General features: G+C 36.0%; 1 protein-coding gene across 1 annotated transcript in view; it reads left to right on the top strand.

The window, feature by feature from the left end:
• Nucleotides 1–20504, top strand: part of LOC306864217 (integrin alpha-1-like) — a 51836-nt gene extending 31332 nt beyond the window's left edge. The window contains exons 12-30 of the mRNA XM_079408054.1: nt 393–535; nt 1606–1749; nt 2547–2807; nt 3975–4105; nt 4751–4914; nt 4996–5132; nt 6957–7067; nt 10264–10340; nt 10592–10718; nt 10857–10937; nt 11033–11109; nt 11660–11749; nt 12018–12126; nt 12420–12533; nt 12628–12732; nt 12821–12931; nt 13021–13116; nt 17695–17808; nt 17902–20504. Coding sequence (XP_079264180.1) covers nt 393–535; nt 1606–1749; nt 2547–2807; nt 3975–4105; nt 4751–4914; nt 4996–5132; nt 6957–7067; nt 10264–10340; nt 10592–10718; nt 10857–10937; nt 11033–11109; nt 11660–11749; nt 12018–12126; nt 12420–12533; nt 12628–12732; nt 12821–12931; nt 13021–13116; nt 17695–17808; nt 17902–17964 — 2255 coding nt within the window. The 3' untranslated portion in view covers nt 17965–20504. The remainder of the gene's footprint in view (nt 1–392; nt 536–1605; nt 1750–2546; nt 2808–3974; nt 4106–4750; nt 4915–4995; nt 5133–6956; nt 7068–10263; nt 10341–10591; nt 10719–10856; nt 10938–11032; nt 11110–11659; nt 11750–12017; nt 12127–12419; nt 12534–12627; nt 12733–12820; nt 12932–13020; nt 13117–17694; nt 17809–17901) is intronic.
• Nucleotides 20505–20769: the final 265 nt, after the last annotated feature.

The raw sequence follows: 20769 nt of genomic DNA, 5'->3' as shown, positions 1-20769 counted from the left end.
AGTAGACTAAACACATTGTCATGATCTTCTGCCGTCCCATAAACACTCACAGTTCAAGTGCAAATGCTCACACTCTCCACACATCCCCTTTTAAGGCTGTTGCTCCAGAAACAAAAGCAGTAAGTTGAAATGACTCTGCCTGATAAACATGTTTGTAGAACAAGCTGCGCGGAAGCAATGTTTCACAAATGCTGATTTACGGAAAAAGATTTATAATCAGTCAAGCTGGTTTATTCTAGCATTATTCCCAACAATGTCTGTGTCTTCTGTAATGAAAGAGTTTATGATTTGGGCCCCAGCTGTTTCGTATTAAGCATGCAGACTGCTGTAAATGACTGTGAGGTTGGGTTAGTTGTGTGGTGGTAAAGGTTGCAGTGTGGTTTTGCTTGCAGGTTACGATGTGCAGTCGGCGAACACACCCGATGGGGTGCTGTACATCACAGGTGCACCACGCTTTAACCACAGCGGGCGGGTCACGGTGTACCGCTTCGATGGAGAAAATGTCACTGTAACACAGACGCTGAAAGGAGAGCAGGTAGCTTCATAACCACAACAATTTTGGGTGGATCTCGCAAAAACAGATCATATTTCACCCCAAAAAACAAAGGAAACTATATAAAGAATTACATTTAAAACATGTTCAGATCACATTCCACACCAAATTCAAAAGAAAAATAAAGAAAATATATGAATTATTGTATATAAATAAATTATAAATTAAAATATATATATATATATATATATATATAACATTAATTTTAAAATCTTCAGATCACATTTCAACCCCCAAATCTTTTTTTTAATGATTATAATAAGACATTTTTATAAAGAAATGCAATTTTACAAAAGAATATATATAACATGAACTTTAAAATATGTTCAGAAATATGTTCAGATCACATCACCCCAAAATCAAAATTGTAAAATATATATTCTATATATAAGCATGTATAAAAAAATATTATATAGAATGAATATTCTATATATGAATATTTATAGAATAATTATTCTCTGTGTTATTTTTTTATAGAAATCATATTTTATAAATAAATAATTCTATATAACAATTAATTAAAGGAATGCGTTTTAAAACATGTTCACATCACATTTCACTCCAAAATCTTTTTTTTTTTTTATTATTTATATAAAATGAATTTTAAATCAAGTTCAGACCACATTTTACCACAAAAATAAAAGAGAAAAAAAGTGTATGTAATATATATATATATATATATATATATATATATATTATTTTCTTTTTGTCAATTCCACATTCCCTTTAAGCTATTATATAATCTATTACCATTATTCTTAATAGTTTTTGATTACTTCAATACAAAAAAAAAATATATTAAAACAAAAAATTACTTTTAATTTAAATGATTTTTAAACAGTGATACTACTATAAAAGCAATACTACAATAATATATAAAGAAGTGAATTTATATATATATATATATATATATATATATATATATATATATGTATATATAATATACATATATACATATGTATATATAATTTTTTTTTTTGTTTGTTTTTTGTATGTTTCTACAGACGTTTCATTCTCAGTGGCATTTATTAAGTGTGCCATGTTCTTTTTAGATCGGGTCCTATTTCGGCAGTGTTCTCCAGACACATGACATCGACCATGACAATTACACTGACATTCTTCTGGTCGGAGCTCCCATGTATATGGGTCCAGAGAGGGACGAACAAGGTCAAGTCTACGTCTACAGACTCAATCAGGTGTGTATGTGTCTTTAATCTGTGTGTGATATGCTTCATTCCACATACTGAAAACATGTGTAGGGGAGTGTAGTGCCTCCATTCCATGCCGATAGCATGTGGGAGCAGTAAATCTGGATCTGTCCACAGGGAGTGTGTGTTGTGTTGGTGTTCAGCCTGAGATAAGTGCTCCCAGAGCAGGGGAATGGTTGGAATGAGAGCGTGGGTAGGAGCTTGGCATCATGGGAATGGAAATCTAATGAAACTGTAATATCTCCAGCAAAATACCACCTCTGTGGAGCACCTGCTTTCAACAGCTACCAAATAGTGGCTTAAATGGAGCAATTTCCATTGGTTTTGAGGTTTTGCCCATTGGTCAGTGTTTCTTTGTGAAGCAGTTACAAGGACATAATTACAATCTCTGGACATGAATTCAACTCTTAAAACCTCTTAAAAGTCTTTGACCTTCTTACAGTGTTTGCTTAGAAGAATGTTCAAAAATTCTAACCGAGTCCGACAATGGTAAAGTTTGCATATCAGTTGGTCTTTTTTCTTGTTTATTTGCATACAATGATTGCAGAAACTTTCATTTTTATTATTATTACTTTGCGCCAGTAGGAGGTGACAGTTTTGTTTTCTTGAGCACATGGGATGGAAACGGTTTATTCTGATTTTCCGCATAACTTTGGATGGAAGCTAATGACTGGCTGGATCCGAACCTACATGTTTTACCCATATCTTCATCCACTAGTCTGTAGGCCACAATGAGATTTCCAGTCTCAGGCGTTCACGTCGTGTGTCTGGTTGTTACTCCTCAGGATGGGCTGTTTGAACATGAGATGACGCTGAAGCCGGTGAATCAGACCTGCTGTACGGCTCACTCCCAGAGAAACTGTAAGAGCGTCAGTAAGAACGAGCCCTGCGGCGCACGCTTCGGTACCGCCATCGCTGCTGTCCCTGACCTCAACCTGGACGGTTTCAGTGACATAGTGATCGGATCACCTCTGGAGAACGACCACAGAGGGGCGGTGTATATTTACCACGGCTCTCAGAAATCAATAAAGGAGAAGTATGTACAGGTAAAGAATAATCAAGTGGTCTTCAACATTTTTGAGGCCAAAGACTTCTTGGTGGGGAGAAAGGCTCCCTGTTTAAAACAGTTGCTCCCTGTTTAAAACAGGGTCATATACTTGTTCATCCATTTATGCACTCTCCAAATACTTATGCATCCTATGGGTCACAAGGATGCTGGACAGTAAAACATTTAGCTGAACTGAGCCATTTACCTTTAGCTGGACTTGATGTTTAATTTTTATTTGAACATAAATGTTTATTATCAAAGTAAAAATAATAATAATAATGGTCACACTGTAGTTTGAGGCAAGGCAAGGCAAGGCAGGCATTCTCACGATTAACTAACTATTAACGATGACTTTTGCCTCAATAAACTCTTAATATGCTGCTTAATAATGTAGTTAAGGTAGTTGTTATATTTAGGTACAGTATGGGGTGGATTAAGGAATCTAAAATATGGCCATACAGAATAAGACGTTAATATGTGCTTTATAAGTACTAATAAACAGCCAATATGCTAGTAATATGCATGCTCTACAAGCAATTAGTTAATAATAATAATAATGTGCTTTTGTTTAGTGCATACTGTATAATAGAATAATTATTATATTAACATAAACTTTGGTAACACTTTAGAATAGGGAACACTTATTCACTATTAACTACGACTTTTCCCTCAATAAATTTCTAATTTGCTGCTTATTAATAGTTAGTAAGGTAGTTGTTAAGTTTGGGTATTAGGGTAGGATTAGGGATGTAGAATAAGGCATTAATATGTGCTTAATAAATGGCTAATATTCTAGTAATATGCATGCTAATAAGCAACTAGTTAAGAGACCCTAAAATAAAGTGTTACTTAAACATTTACTTAAATATCAATAAGTTACATTTACATTTGACATTTAGCAGACGCTTTTATCCAAAGCGACTTACATTGCATTCAAGTTACAGTTTTTACATTTTTATCAGCTCTTGCTTTCCCTGGGAATCGAACCCATGACCTTGGCGTTGCTAGCGCCATGCTCTACTATTTGAGCTACAGGAAAGATTTACACATTTTTTGTTTAAAAATCAGACAGTAAATGACTGGACCTCCTCCAGTGTTGCTGCTCTAAATTCATTAGCTATATATATATATTAGTTATATATGATCTGTATATGTCTGTGTTTAGCGCATTGCTGCTGGAGGAGACGGAGAGAGCATGAAGTTCTTCGGCCAATCGATTCACGGCATCATGGATCTGAATGATGACGGCATCATTGACGTCACTATCGGAGGAATAGGAGGAGCTGCGCTTTTCTGGTGAACTTTCATTGAATTTATTCCTCTCAATCTATCTTGTAGTACAACATTTCAAAATTCCCACTAATGTCCAGGGCTAAAATAAAATCATGGGTATGTAACTTGAACCCACTACCCTCTGGATGTGCAGCTTCCTCGATCCCATCCGCAGCAGCTGTCTCGAATTTGGACCCAAGCCTAAACATCCCACATCGTAGAGGCTTGTCCATCAGGGGTTACGTCCCTCCGCTATGACCCATTTCTGCTGGCCTCTGAAACTGTATGAGAGTGCCTCCAACCACCAAATAAACGCTTGGCAGCATTTCCTCTCTTAGATCCCCTGTAGAGATCACAGATTCCAGAACGGCCATAAAATGACCCCTAAACGCCGAAACTCTGCGACTGTAGAGCAAAGCCATGGAGTCTAGTGACCTCTGTCATCTTCACTCCCCAAACTGCACCACCCAGCCTTTTAGGAGCTCTCAATTTGCCTGTAATTGACCACATATTGCATTTTTTGGAGGCCATCTGAAGCCTTTAGTTGGACTGAAATCAATCTATGATCTACGAACCAGCTGTTGTTGCACAGAGCGAAACGAGACACCTATTAATCCTCCAAATGCGGCTACGCTCAAGTAAACATCTTGTTGAATTTATTTAATCCAGGTCTCGGGATGTCGCAGAGCTTCTTGCCGAGATGACCTTCAACCCTAGCAAGATCAATCTGCAGCAGACCTGTCAGGTTCAAGGGAGGACCACAGTATGTGTGAAGACTATAGTGTGCTTCAAATATCGAATCAAGTCTGACAAAGAGACAAACACAGGAACGGGTGAGGAAGTGATCTGCTTTCTTTATGTTTTGTCAATCAAATCTTTCAATTTCTGTTTTTTCAAATGGTGTTTTGCTCCAGTCATCAGGTACAGTTTGACTCTGGATTCGCTGAGAGCGATTGCTAGAGGACGGTTTAACGAAACGGACAACAGAAGGCTGCAGAAGAACGAGTCCATCGTGGACAAGCTTTGCAGAGAGCACACCTTCTACACGTCGGCAAGTAAATCAGTCTTCTTATACACGAGAGCCGCACAAACTTCACTCTTAAAAATAAAAGTGCTTAAAAGGTTCTTCACAGCGATGCCATATAAGAACCATTTTTGGTTCCACAAAGAAATATTCAGTCAAAAGTTCTTTAAAGAACCTTCTCTTTCTTACCTTCTTATAATCTGAAAAACCTTCTTTCACCACAAAGAACCTTTTGTGAAACAGAAAGGTCGTGAATTTTAGCTTCAGTTGTGTGTACGTTTATATAAAAAGAAGCGGTGCTACTAGAGTTCTCAGTAGCTTTTCCAGTAAAAAGCTACGTTTTAGAACAAGTAACAAGATATTTTTAGTTTTATTAGTTGTTCACTCATTACAAATGATATTAATACATATATTTACTTGACTGCACCTCTTCTGTTATGAAAATATGTTTGAATTTCTGAATTGAAATTAATTTTGATATTTTTGGGGGGGCCTAAAGGCAAAATTGTCAGGGTGGTACAACCGTTCCGATATTATAATGAAGAAATACGCCTTTATTAAATGAATGAAATTCTTTAAAAGAAAACCTTATGAAGTATCAGTGTTATTTTACTATCATTGATATACCATTATAGTTTCTATTAATATCTTGAATAAGTTGTTACTTTAAACTTCTGTATTTGTAATTTAATTTGAGCAATTTTGTTATCTTTTTGTAATTTTATATATAAATATATATATATTTTAAATGGCTATGTAGTTTTAGTTTTAGTTTATATATATTTATTTACATTTATAATATAATTATTATTTAAATGGCAGTTATTTTATTAATTTAATTTAACTCAAAATGTTGTCTTGGCAGCTTGATGAAATAAAATGTTTTTTTCATTTAATGTTTTCAAGTATTGACACTTTGGGCCCAATTTGGACATTTTCACTTATGGGTGTACTCACTTTTGTGGCCAGCGGTTTAGACATTAATGGCTATGTGTTGAGTTATTTTGAGGGGACAGCAAATTTACACTGTAATACAAGCTGTACACTCATTACTTTACATTGTAGCAATGTGTCATTTCTTCAGTGTTGTCACATGAAAAGATATAATAAAATATTTATAAAAATGTGAGGGGTGTACTCACTTCTGTGAGGTACTGTAAATATATATTTTGTATATCATATATAATCTATCCGATTGACCTTAAAAATATATTTTAAAGTTTTTTGAACATACTGATTAGGATTAAGTTAAATATGTTGAAATCTGTTAGTGCATGTAATCTATGCTGCTTTAAATGTAAAGTAGTAGCTTGTAATGGAGACTACACTCCCTCCAGACGGGCTTCTTATAAAACCAGTCCCTCCTCTTCTCCGAAACCATTAACTGTCTATCGTTTTTGCCTCTGATCTAGATTATGTTACGTTAAACATCTCTCAGTAGATAAAGAGCATAAAACTAAGCGTTTGAAACCAGAGGACTTGAGTTTAATAAAAGCCAGAGGTTCTCTGATCAAAGGCCTGAGGCCAGTAAAATCAGCCCAGCCTTCATTGAGAGACTGCAGCATGTCCTGCTTCACTGCATACTTGCCATCGGAGATCTAGAGGAAGTATGCAGTCTGTGAGCAAACCGAGCAAAAGTAGTGATGCCCCCTTGTGTCAGTGATGGACGGCTGCAATACTGCACGATCAATATGAGAATGTGACTTAAGGCAATAATATATAGTTGATAATGGTGGCTGCTAGCGACCGAATGAATCTGATACAATTTCTGTAGATTTTCAGTCTGTTTATAAGTTGCTAGACAGACGTTAAGCTGAAAAAATTTGCAACATCCTTTATTATCCCCCACAGGATAAACTGGATTTCAGAGACCCCATTATGGTCACGCTGGAATTCGGTTTAGCGGATGAAGACTCGGGTCCAGTTCTAGACGGGGAATTACCGACGTCACTCAACAAGACTGTAAGATCTCATTCTATCTTCCTCTATCAGAGCCGGAGGTTTATATGGGTGGCCGAGAGAGCTCAACGCGCTGCAACTTCAGAAAACACATGCAAATAGAAAAAAACACCAGCAAATCAAGAAAACATCTTCATCATTTTGACAGCACATGCACTGCAAATCCTCACAACACATGCAAATTAAGAAACGCTGCAAATGCTCACAACACATGCAAATTAAAAAATGCTGCAAATCCTCACAACACATGCAAATTAAGAAACGCTGCAAATCCTCACAACACATGCAAATTAGGAAATGCTGCAAATCCTCACAACACATGCAAATTAAGAAACGCTGCAAATGCTCACAACACATGCAAATTAAAAAATGCTGCAAATCCTCACAACACATGCAAATTAAGAAACGCTGCAAATGCTCACAACACATGCAAATTAGGAAATGCTGCAAATCCTCACAACACATGCAAATTAAGAAATGCTGCAAATCCTCACAACACATGCAAATTAAGAAACGCTGCAAATGCTCACAACACATGCAAATTAAGAAACGCTGCAAATCCTCACAACACATGCAAATTAGGAAATGCTGCAAATCCTCACAACACATGCAAATTAAGAAATGCTGCAAATCCTCACAACACATGCAAATTAAGAAATGCTGCAAATCCTCACAACACATGCAAATTAAGAAACGCTGCAAATGCTCACAACACATGCAAATTAAGAAACGCTGCAAATGCTCACAACACATGCAAATTAAGAAACGCTGCAAATGTTCACAACACATGCAAATTAAGAAATGCTGCAAATCCTCACAACACATGCAAATTAAGAAATGCTGCAAATCCTCACAACACATGCAAATTAAGAAACGCTGCAAATGCTCACAACACATGCAAATTAAGAACGGAGCTGCAAAGTATGTGTGTCATAAAGTGTAACCGCTGCACTGGCTGCTGCAGTAATAACACTCATTAAAGAAGAAGTGAATGTAGGCGGCAGCTGTAAGTTAGGCTAATGAAGTCTCTCTAATTTTACAAGCGCTGCGAGTCTTTCTCCATGCTGAGCTGCTCTCTCACATGCAGTTATAATGAGATTATTTAGCTGAAGCAGGGATGGACTGGCAGAAGTAATGTCAAGACTTTTCCCAATGGTCCAGCCAACTAGTTGGGCAATTTTATTTTATTTTTTTGATGACTTTATTCATTTAATTGCACATTTTCTTGCAAAATAAACATGTATAATTATTCCGATTTGAACGAATCTGAGCAATTTCCTTGTGAGTTTTGATTACTTACACATTTGATCTTGTTGATTTAAAAAATATATATTTTGTAATTTAGTTGTGCTGACTTTTTGATGAGAAAATATTAAGTGTTATATTATAAAGACAACATGTTGTTTAGAAATGAAATATTTTTTATATGTTATATTATTATAATATTATTTTTAACGTCAAAGTCAAAAAAAGTCGTGACGTATTGTCAAGTATGGTGACCCATACTCGAAATTGGTGCTCTGCGTTTAACCCATCCAAGTGCACACACACAGCAGTGAGTAGTGAACAAATGCACACACACACACACACCGTGAACACACACCCGGAGCAGTGGGCAGCCATGCTGCAGCGCCCGGGGAGCAGTTGGGGGTTCGGTGCCTTGCTCAAGGGCACCTCAGTCGTGGTATTGAGGGTGGAGAGAGCGCTGGACATTCCCTCCCCCCACCTACAATTCCTGCCGGCCGGGGGCTCGAACCCGCAACCTTTCGATTACAAGTCCGACTCTCTAACCATTAGGCCACGACTTCCCCATAACGTATAATAATATATAAACACTCATACTCATCATAAAATATATAAAAAATTTCAAGCATGATATAAAGACAACATGTTGTTTACAAATTCAATAATGTATTTAAAATTTATAATAGTGTGAAATGAAAATAGAAATACTCAAATACTTTCCACAAAATATAAAAAAAAATACAAACATGATATTATAAAGACAGCATGTTTTTTTTTTGTTTTTTTTTACAAATTGAGTAATATATTTAAAATTTATAATAACATTTGAGGTTAAATAGAAAACATTCAATATAGAAAATAATTAAATATTTTTTCACCAAATATTTCCAAAATGTCAAGCATGATATTACTGTTGTTTGCAAATTAAGTTTTGAAATAAATAATAATATATGTCAGATGAATGTAGAAATACTTTCACAAAATATATTTTTCAAAAATAAATAAAAAATAAAATGTATTAATCTCATTATTTTTTTTTGTTTTGTGAATTCAAATGTAATATAAATAACTAGATAAATAAATAATTGTGTTAAATATTTAATTAAAATCTAGCTTTGAAAAATATATTTTGTACAATTTTTCTCCAGAGCCCATTACATTTCTTTGCGCCCCCCTTGTGTAACTAGTGTACAAACCCCTGAATTAGACAGTACAGCAGGCAATATTTGTATTATATGTATGGACTTTACACATTAATTAACTTCACACAGTTATTTAACGGAACTGAATCAGCAATGAGCTGATTTCAACTGAATAGTGACTATTTATCCTTTTCCTTTTAAAGCTGCTTTACAGCAGAATTAAATTCTGTTGCATCATTCGAATAATTATTTTCTTGTTTATCACTGTAAATCTGTTTTAAAAACAATCTTTATTGTACAAAGCACTATAGAAATAAAGGGGAAAAATGAGTGATACATAAAATAGAGGATTATGGCTGGAATGATTCCTGTTTTTACTCCCAGTCCATCCAGAACTGGAGGTTTCTTATATAACACACACACACACACACACACACACACACACACACAAGGAGACAGCTTTACAAGCTCACGAGATAAGGTTATCAGGAGGAAGAGCACGTTTTCCTGGAAACTGCTACTCCCTCAAGTTCTGTTGTTCATGTCTTCTAAAGCACCGGAGCAGGAAAACAATTCCTGCCACTAATATTTGTGGGAGACATTTGGCTTAATGCTTGCTGCAATTAAATGACATTGTTGGGAAAGGGTGTAAAATAAAAGCTGATACTATACTGCAGGCCGGAAAATGTTTCAGACCAACATTTTTTGGCAAACTTAAAGGGATGAAGATGCTTTTAAAGTTTTTTCAACCATTCGAGCATGTCGAAATAAATCGTCTATTATTACATTTCTTTATATTTTCTTTGATCTAGATTGCATTAGTGAACTGCGGGAATGACGACAAGTGTGTTGCTAATCTACACCTTAAAGCCACTGCAAACATCTCAAGGTATTAATAATAGCTTTTAATATGAGGTCAGTTAAATCGTCCTATTTGAGTCTTTCTGCTTCATTTTTGATATTATTATATCAAATATTATAAATATTATTTTGATATTATGTAATTTCCTATTGTCTGCTGCCCCCTTCTGTTGACTTTTGAGAGTCATCAGCCTCAGATTTGTCTGCAATACATTACAACAAGCGAACTAGAGCACTAGATGCAAATTGATTTTTGTCCATCTCCATGTATTTCTATAGACTTCTCATAAAATGCAACCAGGAGAAGTTTTATGTCAACATCGACATCCACAACAGCAAAGACAATGCTTACAATACTAAGGTTACACTGAGCCACACGGAAAATATCAACTATGTGAAAGTTGAGGTAGGATTTGTCATCTGTAATGTGGCAAGAAAAACATTTAAATGGAACAAACTAGTGAAAGCACACATACATTCAAAATGGGGAAAAGGTCATCAATATTGTCAAAAACAGTTCAAATCTGTTGTCACTTTTTTGCAGCCCAAAGACAAAGACTGTGAAACGAATCATACCAGAATAGTATGTGCAGTTGGATATCCTTTTCTTAAAACTGACAAAAGGGTGAGATTTGCCTCTTACTATTAAATTAACATAATTAAATAATGTGCATTATTATATCTGGTTCTGTTTACACTCTTATCATGTCAATCCAACAGGAAAGCTTCAAAATCCAGTTTGAGCCCAATCCCTCTCATATTCGTAAGGACATTGTGATCAATGTTACTGCAACCACGTAAGAATTACGCCCTTGACTACTCACTAATTTGACTCAATTAAACAGAGAATAGTACGGAAGCCCGTTTTCACCACTAAATAAAACATTTAAAAGATAATTGCCAATTTTATGTCGCAATTCTGACTTTTTTCTCAGAATTGCATGACATGAACTCAATTGCAAAAAATAAAGTCTGAATTTCAAGCTATAAACTCAGTTCTTTTTTTTGTAATTCTGAATTTTTCTTTCGCATTTGCGAAATTACATCTCGCAATTCTGACTTCAGAGTGAAGTTATAAAGTCCAATTCAGAGTCCAATTCAAAAAAACACTTTTCTTACAATTGTTTACATCTTGCAGTTCTGACTTCATAACTTGTTATTGCAAATTTATATCTCACAATTGTGATATGAAAAAGTCAACTGCAAGATGTAAACTCACAATTGTGAGAATAAAGTCAAGACTGCCGAGTTAAAAATTCGCAATTACCTTTTTTGTTTTTGGCCGAAACAAGCTTCCATAGTATAGGGGTACAGTATTTTGATGTATAATTATTGTTTTGACTGCAGTGATAGTGAAGAGTCAGATTCAGCATTGAAAGACAACTTTGTGAGCATCGTCATCCCTGTGCAGCATGAACCCAACCTGAGATTCACTGCGTAAGTGGCTTTTTCAACCAACCAATCGGCTTTGCCAAAATAAGCATCTGAGCAGAACTGAACTAAGTCAAATGAATGCATTGACAGATAAGATTTAATCAGTTTGCTATTTCACTCTGTAATATATCTAAAACTGAATCTAGATTTAACATATATAAAGTAATTTGGACCATTTGCACAGTGAAATGTACTTAAATGTCATATTATGTTCAAATTATATATAAACCAGGACTGCTGGTCAGAGTATCAATACATGTTTTTATCCTAGAAACAAGTATATGAAGGAGGACCACATCATATTTAAAGAGAAGGAGACGAAACCCAGTGTTTTCAACCACACTAGTGTGATCGGGGACGAGGTGAAAATCAGCTACACGGTAAGACTCAAAACGTCAACTTGGGAGTTTGAATCACTTCTTTCAGGGCATCATGTGAACAAAATGAGGAACTTTTAAAGAGAACTATGTCTATGTCATAGCAGGTAAAATGATAAAAATGGCTAAACTAAGATACTGCATGGCTGAGTCATCATCTTTGAGTCAAATGTAGTCTGATGCCAATGTCAGATTGTCATTGGGTGTGGTTATGATCCAGATTTACTTAAACTGGTTTGAGTGTGAATGCTGTGTTGATGATCCATTTCTGATTGATTTCTCTTTGTGTTCAACAGATTGAGATGGATCCTGAAATGCCGAGTCCTCCACTGCTGCTCAAAATAATGTTTCCATATCAAACGTCTGTCAAAAACTTTCTGCTGTACTTGACAGATGTCCGCCACACAGCGGTAGGTGCTCCTATTCCTCAAAGCTATTTGTGGTGTTGACTACAGTACATGACTGGCTCAGAAAGATCTCAACTACCTCTTTTCATTCTTACAGGGCATCAGCTGTAATGCCAGCAGACTGATTAACCCTTTAGGCATCAAGCCTGACAAGCCTTATACAGTGAATCCTAAAAAAGAGACCTTGAGTGTATATCTTTTGGTGAGTAAGTAGTGCTTTTCTCATAAATATGTGAAATGGATATCTGATATATGATGGTTATCTGGTATCTCATTTTTCTTTCTTTCAGAGTTGCAAAGAAGAAGGAAATCCCTGCGAGTCGTTTAGCTGCTCCATCCCACCTGGAGACTTCAAGCAGATCAACACCACTTTCAGAGTGTGGCGACCCACCTTCATCAAAGTACGCCCTTTATCTTCTCATTTACTTTCACAGTTCTGCTGCGTGTGATCTGTCAGTATGCTGTAGTAATAGTAATAATTCATCTATAGGGAGAATTTTCCAACATGTACATGGCTGTCGATGCCAAGCTGGAGAGCCAGGACACGGGCCTGTTTGTGTTAAATGACAACGTCAAGATAAGAGAGGTATGAAAATTAACACGCCCTGAATTTTGCACTAATATAAATATAAACAGCAATTCAAACAACCTTAAAGGGATATTTTTTTTTTTTCACAAAAAAATAAATAAAAAATAGCACAATTTACTTACCCTCAAGACTTTCAAAGACTTTCTTCTTTCAGATGAATACAATCGGAGTTATATTAAAAATTGTCCTGGCTCTTCCAAGCTTTATAACGGCAGTGAATGGAGGTCGTGATTTAAAAAGTGCATCCATCCATCCTAAAAATTGCTCCACACGGCTCCAGGGGTGAATAAAGGCCTTCTGAAGTGAATAGAAGCGTTTGTGTAAGAATAATATCCATGTTTAAAACTTTATAAACAGTAATCTCTAGCTTCCGCAAACTGTTGTCCTCGCGTTCACAATAGAGTGGCGTTCCAGCGGATGACGTAGGCGTAGCGTAGATGAGTGAGAAAAGCAAAACACCGTTCACAAATTAGAAGTACAAAACGAGGATTTTTCAGGAAAAATGTCAGAGGATTTCGATATAAGCCAAGAGGAGACTGGTTCACTTCAGAAGGACTTACTAGTCCCTCGGAGCCATGTGGAGCACTTCTTATGATGGATGGATACAATTTTTTCACCCCATTCACTGCCATTATAAAGCTTGGAAGAGTCAGGACATTTTTTAATACAACTCTGATTGCATTCGTCTGAAACAAGAAAGTCATATACTCCTAGTATGGCTTGAGGGTCAGTAAATCATGGGGTAATTTAAATTTGTGGGTGAAAGTACTATTACTATTACTGTAAATTAACTTCATGACCATTAAGATTAAACATTGCATCAGGTACATTGCCCACTGCTCCGGGTGTATGTTCACTACTGTGTGTACACTTGGATTACACTTGGTGTACACTTGGGTTTAATGCAGAGCACAAATTCCACACACCACTTCCCTTCCCTATTGATGGGTAATCATTGACTATTCATAGCTGCAGTGAACAGAAAGGGAAAAATAGTGGGAATGCAGTGATGTTAGAACTGAACTGGGTAACGTATTATAAATACGGCTTTCTATGAGGCCCGTATTTAAAATACATTATAAGAGTGTTCTTAAAGGGGTCATGATGCGATTTCAAGTTTTCCTTTCTCTTTGGAGTGTTACAAGCTGTTTGTGCATAGATAAGATCCCTGAAGTTGCAAAGACTAAAGTCTCAAAACCAAAGAGGTATTCTTTATCAAAGTTAAGACTCTGCCACGCCCCTAAAACGGCGCATTCAAACACACCCCCACATGTATACGTCACGTCACGATGTGGATATATTTGCGTAATTGTGCCCAAATGTTCACGCAAAGAGAGAAGGCATGGTTTCAGTAACCGCAGTAGTGTTGATGCAGCCGTGTCAGGGAGACGCTGTGTGTTTCTAGGTGAAAGCAAAAGCACTTTATTTGGCCTTTTGAAAGTAGATGCATTTAGGAATCATTAAGATTACTTACAACAGAACAGCACAACCCAGATGTTATCACAACGCATTTTATGAACGACCGTTTCATGAACCTAGGAGAGGAGGTAATTCTGACTTTGCTATGAAAATCTGACGTTCTAATGGCGTTCTGACTGTTCAAATGTGGAGTTTTGCGTATCATGTGTGTGTGTGTGTGTGTGTGTGTGCGCGTATGTGAGAGAGAGAGAGAGAGAGACAGGGTCACATCACAGCACGTCAGCTATCTTAATCGCAGCTTGTGTGCAAATACATACGAGCATCATCACTGTGTCTGTCACACGACTCTGTTCCCCTCTCGGGCTTGAACTGATGGTAAAACTAAGGACATTATTAACTGTCTTTACTCTTATTTTGAAAGCTGAAGCTCGCGATTATGGAAAGGGGCGTTACATTTCCGACAAGAGCTTGTGGTGTTCGGCCAATCACAATGCACTGTGCCAGTTGGCCAATCAGAACAGACTGCGCTTGTCGGAAGGAGGGACTTTGTAGAAAACGAAGTGTTTGAGAGAGGCGGGGCATAGAGGACCTACAATAATATACAGTATTTGAAAAAGAATGTTTTTTGAACATTAAAGCATGTCAAGATATTCTGTTACGCCAAATAATGATCTTTAAAAAAGCATCATATGACCCCTTTAAGGAATTATAATGACTGTTATGACCCCTTGACATCACAAGTGTTACTGGTATTGTCCCAGTATACCATAACTGTTTTTTGCACGCACCTTGTTGATTGTGTGAAGTTGTACTAGAATAGTCAAACAATCTTTATAAATATGGGCTTCATAGAAAGTGTTACCCTGAATCGTTATGGCTGATAACTAAAAGTAAAACAATAAAAACTAAAAACAGTTGTGATGCTACAAGTGAATTTTATCATCTATAATGTACATCAGATTTCCAAAAATATTTTTTTATTATTAAATCGTTTATTTTTAAGGATTTACTTTAAGTGAACTTTATCTAAAGTAATCTAAATAGAGAAAAATTGATATCTATCGCAAGCAGTATGTGTAATAAAAACAAAACCTTCTGGCACAGGAGAAAACACAGGCACAAACCAAAACAAAAAGTGACAAGAATGAACAAACTGAACAGAAACAAGTGTAATATATAACACATAAATATACAAAGGTTTTAAAAGAACTAAAGTAGAAAGAGGTAAACAAAATGAGTAGAATATACAGGTACATCTAAAAAAATTAGAATATCATGAAAAAGGTCAATATTTTTGTCACTCATTTCAGAAAGTGAAACCCATATATTATATAGATTCATTACACATAGAGTGAAATATTTCAAGCCTTTATTTCTTGAAATTTTGATGATTATGGCTTACAGATAATGAAAACCCAAAATTCTGTGTCTCAGAAAATTAGAACATTACATAAGATCAATAAAAAAAGGATATTTTAAACAGAAATGTCAGGCTTCTGAAAAGTATGTTCATTTCTATGTACTCAATACTTGGTCGGGCCTCCTTTTGCATGAATTACTGCATCAATGCGGCGTGGCATGAAGGCAATCATCCTGTGGCACTGCTCAGGTGTAATGGAAGCCCAGGTTGCTTTGATAGCAGCCTTCAGGTCATCTGCATTGTTGGGTCTGGTGTCTCTCATCTTCCTCTTGACAATACCCCATAGATTCTCTATGGGGTTCAGGTCAGGTGAGTTTGCTGGCCAATCAAGCACAGTAACACCATGGTCATTGAACCAGCTTTAGGTACCTTTGGCAGTGTGGGCAGGTGCCAAGTCCTGCTGGAAAAGGAAATCAGCATCTCCATAAAGCTTGTCAGCAGAAGGAAGCATGAAGTGCTCTAAAATGTCTTGGTAGATGGCTGCATTGACTGTGGACTTCAGAAAACACAGTGGACCAACACCAGCAGATGACATGGCAGCCCAAATTATCACTGACTGTGGAAACGTCACACTGGACTTCAAGCATCATGGATTCTGTGCCTCTCCACTCTTCCTCCAGACTCTGGGACCTTGATTTCCGAATGAAATGCAAAATTTACTTTCATCTGAAAAGAGGACTTTGGACCACTGAGCAACAGTCCAGTTCTTTTTCCCCACAGGCTTGGTAGCTCTTTCCCTGAAGATGTCTGAGCGTGGTGATGCACTGACTCCAGCTTCAGTCCACTACTTGTGAAGCTCTGCTTTTCAAGCTTTGCTTGACAATATTCTCAAGCTTGCGGTCATCCCTGCTGCTTGTGCACCTTTTCCTACCCAAATTCTTCCTTCCAGTCAACTTTGCATTATGCTTCGATACAGCACTCTGTGAACAGCCACACCTTTCATGAATGACCCTCTGTGACTTACCCCTCTTTGTGGAGGGCGTCAATGTTCGTCTTCTGGACCATTGCCAAGTCAGCAGTCTTCCCCATTATTGTGGTTTCAAAGAACAAGAGATACCCAGAATTTATACTGTAGGGATGGTCATTAATTGAAACTCAAATGTAAATATTCTAATATTCTGAGATACTGATTTTTGACTTTCATGAGCTGTAAGCGCTAATCATCAAAATTAAAACAAAAAAACTTTTGAAATGTTTTACTTTACATGTAATGAATCTAAAATATATGAAGGTTTCACTTTTTGAAATAAGTTGCAAGAAAAAATGAACCTTTTCATGATATTCAATTTTTTTGAGATGTACCTGTAGAAACTCATGAGAATATCCTGGGTTATGAAAACAGGAAGTGCTAATGTGTCGTTCTATGATGAGACAGTTTTTTTTCTTTGGCTACAGAAAATAAAAATAAAAACTCTAATATTGACAGTTAACACATCTGGTACTAATGTATCATGCATCCCTAAATAATATTTTATTTCATACTATTAAAGTGGAAATGTTAGTTCACCCTATCTATTTTCTAAATGCTTGTTACTGATCTTATTGTGAACAATTCATCCATGCAGAGGTTCCTTTTTAATTATTATTTTTTTAATTATTAACTATTAACTATTGTTATATCATCCTTGGTGTGAACAGTTAGCAGAATGGCTTAAATCTCTTAAAGCACCTTTAAATTAGGACTTGTTCTCCATTTTAGCTTTTAAATAGTGACTAGTGTTATATCTTTACTGCAGGTGAAGATTCAAGTCACCAAAGACATACGAAGTGGAATCCCACTATGGATTATAATCCTTAGTATTCTAATAGGACTTTTAATTCTGGCACTTGTCATCTTTGCTTTATGGAAGGTAAGCATTCTAATTTGCTTATGTTAATTCTTCTGCACACTCACAGTACCACGGTGATGCTGAATGTTGACTATGTTGAATGTTCTCCTCCAGGCTGGATTCTTCAAGAGAAAATCAGTCGAGGACATGAAGGAAGATATGAAGGACTCTAATTGAAGCCTGTGGATCTAGCCTCCACCCCTCAGGTAAACTCATACTTCACCGCTAGCCAAGGTCATGGATCACAAAGCAGAAGCATCACCAGAAATATGAAGATCATGTAGGACATCTGGGTTCACAACTAATGTATTGTAGAGCATACCAAAGAGAACCCAGCGCTTTGCTTGGCATGTTGATTTATCTTCATGTTGCTCACTGCAAAATTCGACTGAATGTGAACTCAAGTGAACCTCTAAGATGCCACAAGATTGGTGGACATTTTGCCAAACCACGAGAGTCAAGCTTGAACAGCAAAGCACCAAAGGTTCATCTTGTCTAAACTCGACATCCCACAGACCCTCATCTGTAACCCGACTACGACATTCTTCATCAACATAGCAAGGATCAGGAACCTGTCCTGGCAACATCTATAGCGATCTACAGTCCTGTAATCAGAACCATACACTCTTATTGGCAACAGGGTTAAATATGGAGGTCTATTCCAATAACTCACTTTTAGAGCTTGTTTTGATGAAGTGCTGTACAGGGATGTTTTTCATTTCAAAGCATTTGTTTTGATTAGTGTTATGGTCTATGAATATTGGCACATTCATTTTTTTTTTCTTTTCACAAAGCATTTTTTGGCACTGACGTTTTTCACGCTTTTAGTCTTCAAGTATGAAGAGGAAAAGGTCTGTACTGTAAATGTAAAGCTTTAAAGTGTATATAAAGTTATGTTTGCAATACCATGTTAATGATAAATTAATGGCTTTATCAAAATTATCATCCGTATTCAGTGTGATACCTGTCTTGTTTTCTGAGGTAGAAAGCGTCTTCATGCCCGCAGTATTTCTCAGGTATTCCAGATGGGTTGCAGTGAATGTCTGGAATCATCAAATTAGACAGCCATCAACTTTCTTGTACGATTTTTGCCGTATGTAAATATCAGGAAAACAATTACTTGACTGAAACAGAAATGTTAAAGCTAAAGTGTGTAATTCATGCACCACTATAACAGCACCAAACTAAATAATGACTGTTTTCAAACAGGATTTCCAAATGCTCTCCTATTGGTCGAGAGCCCCTGCCCTAAACTCTCACCATTGGTTAAGTCAGTGTTGCTGTTGTCGGGAAGATCAAACAAAAAGAGAAATGTTTTGAGATTACCACAAAGACAAGGTGCTTATACTTTTAAGGTGATTCATCTAAAAATGACTTATAGTTGACTCTTCATATTAATTTGGAGTAGATAACCTAAATAATTGTTAAAATAATGTTATGAACCCCAATAAATATCCCACAGATTGCACAAATGCACCACTATACATACATATAGTGCAGTTAAATTAGACAAAATGCAAAACATGAGACTAAGCAATCAAACATACGTATAGAGTATGAGTGCCTTAATTTATGATGCTCTGGGTCTTTGAATGGGAAGAAGATTTTTTTTTTCATTTAAATGTCTCATTTAATTAAAGCATAAATATTTTTTTAATTAATTAATGATGCCTTAAGTCAATGTTTTGTGTTAGTTGCATTGTTTCTAGTTCCACCGTTGTTGTTGTGTTTTTTTCAGGGGTTTTCCATTTTTTAGACCACTTTTTTCCATTCCCTTTCTCTTCATTTTTTTCATAAAAGCCTTAAAGGCCATGTGAAAATATATAAAACTTACATTGCAAGCTCAACATCAGTTTCAACATAATTGATTTTTAATGTTCCGTTTTTGCCAAAAATGCTAAATGTGTGAATAAGTGTGAATATTTAAGATATTCAGAGAAAAAGAACAGAAAGAAGGCTTCTCCCAACTCTGTTTTTCATAAAGTTATAAAATATATGAGTCATAAATAGTATAATTTAATTATTTTTATTTTATTTGATTGGTGGTTTAAATGAATAATCATTCATTGGTGAAAACAGATCAATTGAGGTTTTTTTTAGTAAAACAAGAAAACAATGCATGCAAAGATGTGAACGGTGTTCTGCAAGAAGTTTCAGAAAAAGGGCTTTGTTTCTTATTCATGTGGTACTGCTTTATGATGTGTAGCATATGTCTTATTATATAACTTATTATATAATAATAATAAGACATATAATAATCATATGTCATTTCAACACAAGGAACATTTTTATCTTTAAAGTTGGCATGAAAAAATGTATTGCTGTGTGGGCTTAAAATGTGTTCACAGACTCATATTTGGTACTGGAACTTCAACATCCACTCTCGTATTTTTGTGCCATTTAGTCTCTTTTTTGTTGTTTGAGATGTCATGTTTCTATTGTATAAAATATTACTATCAACTGCATTAATGTTTCAGACACGCAAATAATTTTGTGAAAACATGTAGGATAATCAAGCCTCACTCTCAGATGTAGACCATCGGTCTTGGGCACCTGTCAGATACTCTGCTGTGAAGTTTCTATGTAATGCACTGGTTTGTCATATTGTACATACTTTTCAGCACGGATTTAAAAACCCTTGCACATATTGTCAAAAAAAAAAAAATGTGCGCAGAAAAGAAATAAATGCTTATTTTGTAATTTAGACACTTTAAGAGACATATTTGTGTGTGTTTTTATTTATACAGTACTGGGGGTATTCCAGGAAGCAAGGAAACACTCACCACAGGGCTGCCAACTCTCATGCATTCAGCTTGAGATTCGTGCAATTGACACTTTTCTCATGCTCTCATGCCACACATCTATTTTCTAAGCACCCTGAGTTAAAACTATAATAGTAGGATATTGGCAAAACAGATTAGGTAAAGGCTCCTGTGCCCAGATATACTGCAGGAAATTAGTATATGCATAATTACAACAATT

This window comes from Barbus barbus (assembly GCF_936440315.1).
Source record: "Barbus barbus genome assembly, chromosome: 45".
NCBI classification, from domain to species: Eukaryota; Metazoa; Chordata; class Actinopteri; order Cypriniformes; family Cyprinidae; genus Barbus; species Barbus barbus.
Note: the sequence above shows the minus strand (reverse complement) of the source record. Positions and strands in the feature narration are given on the sequence as shown.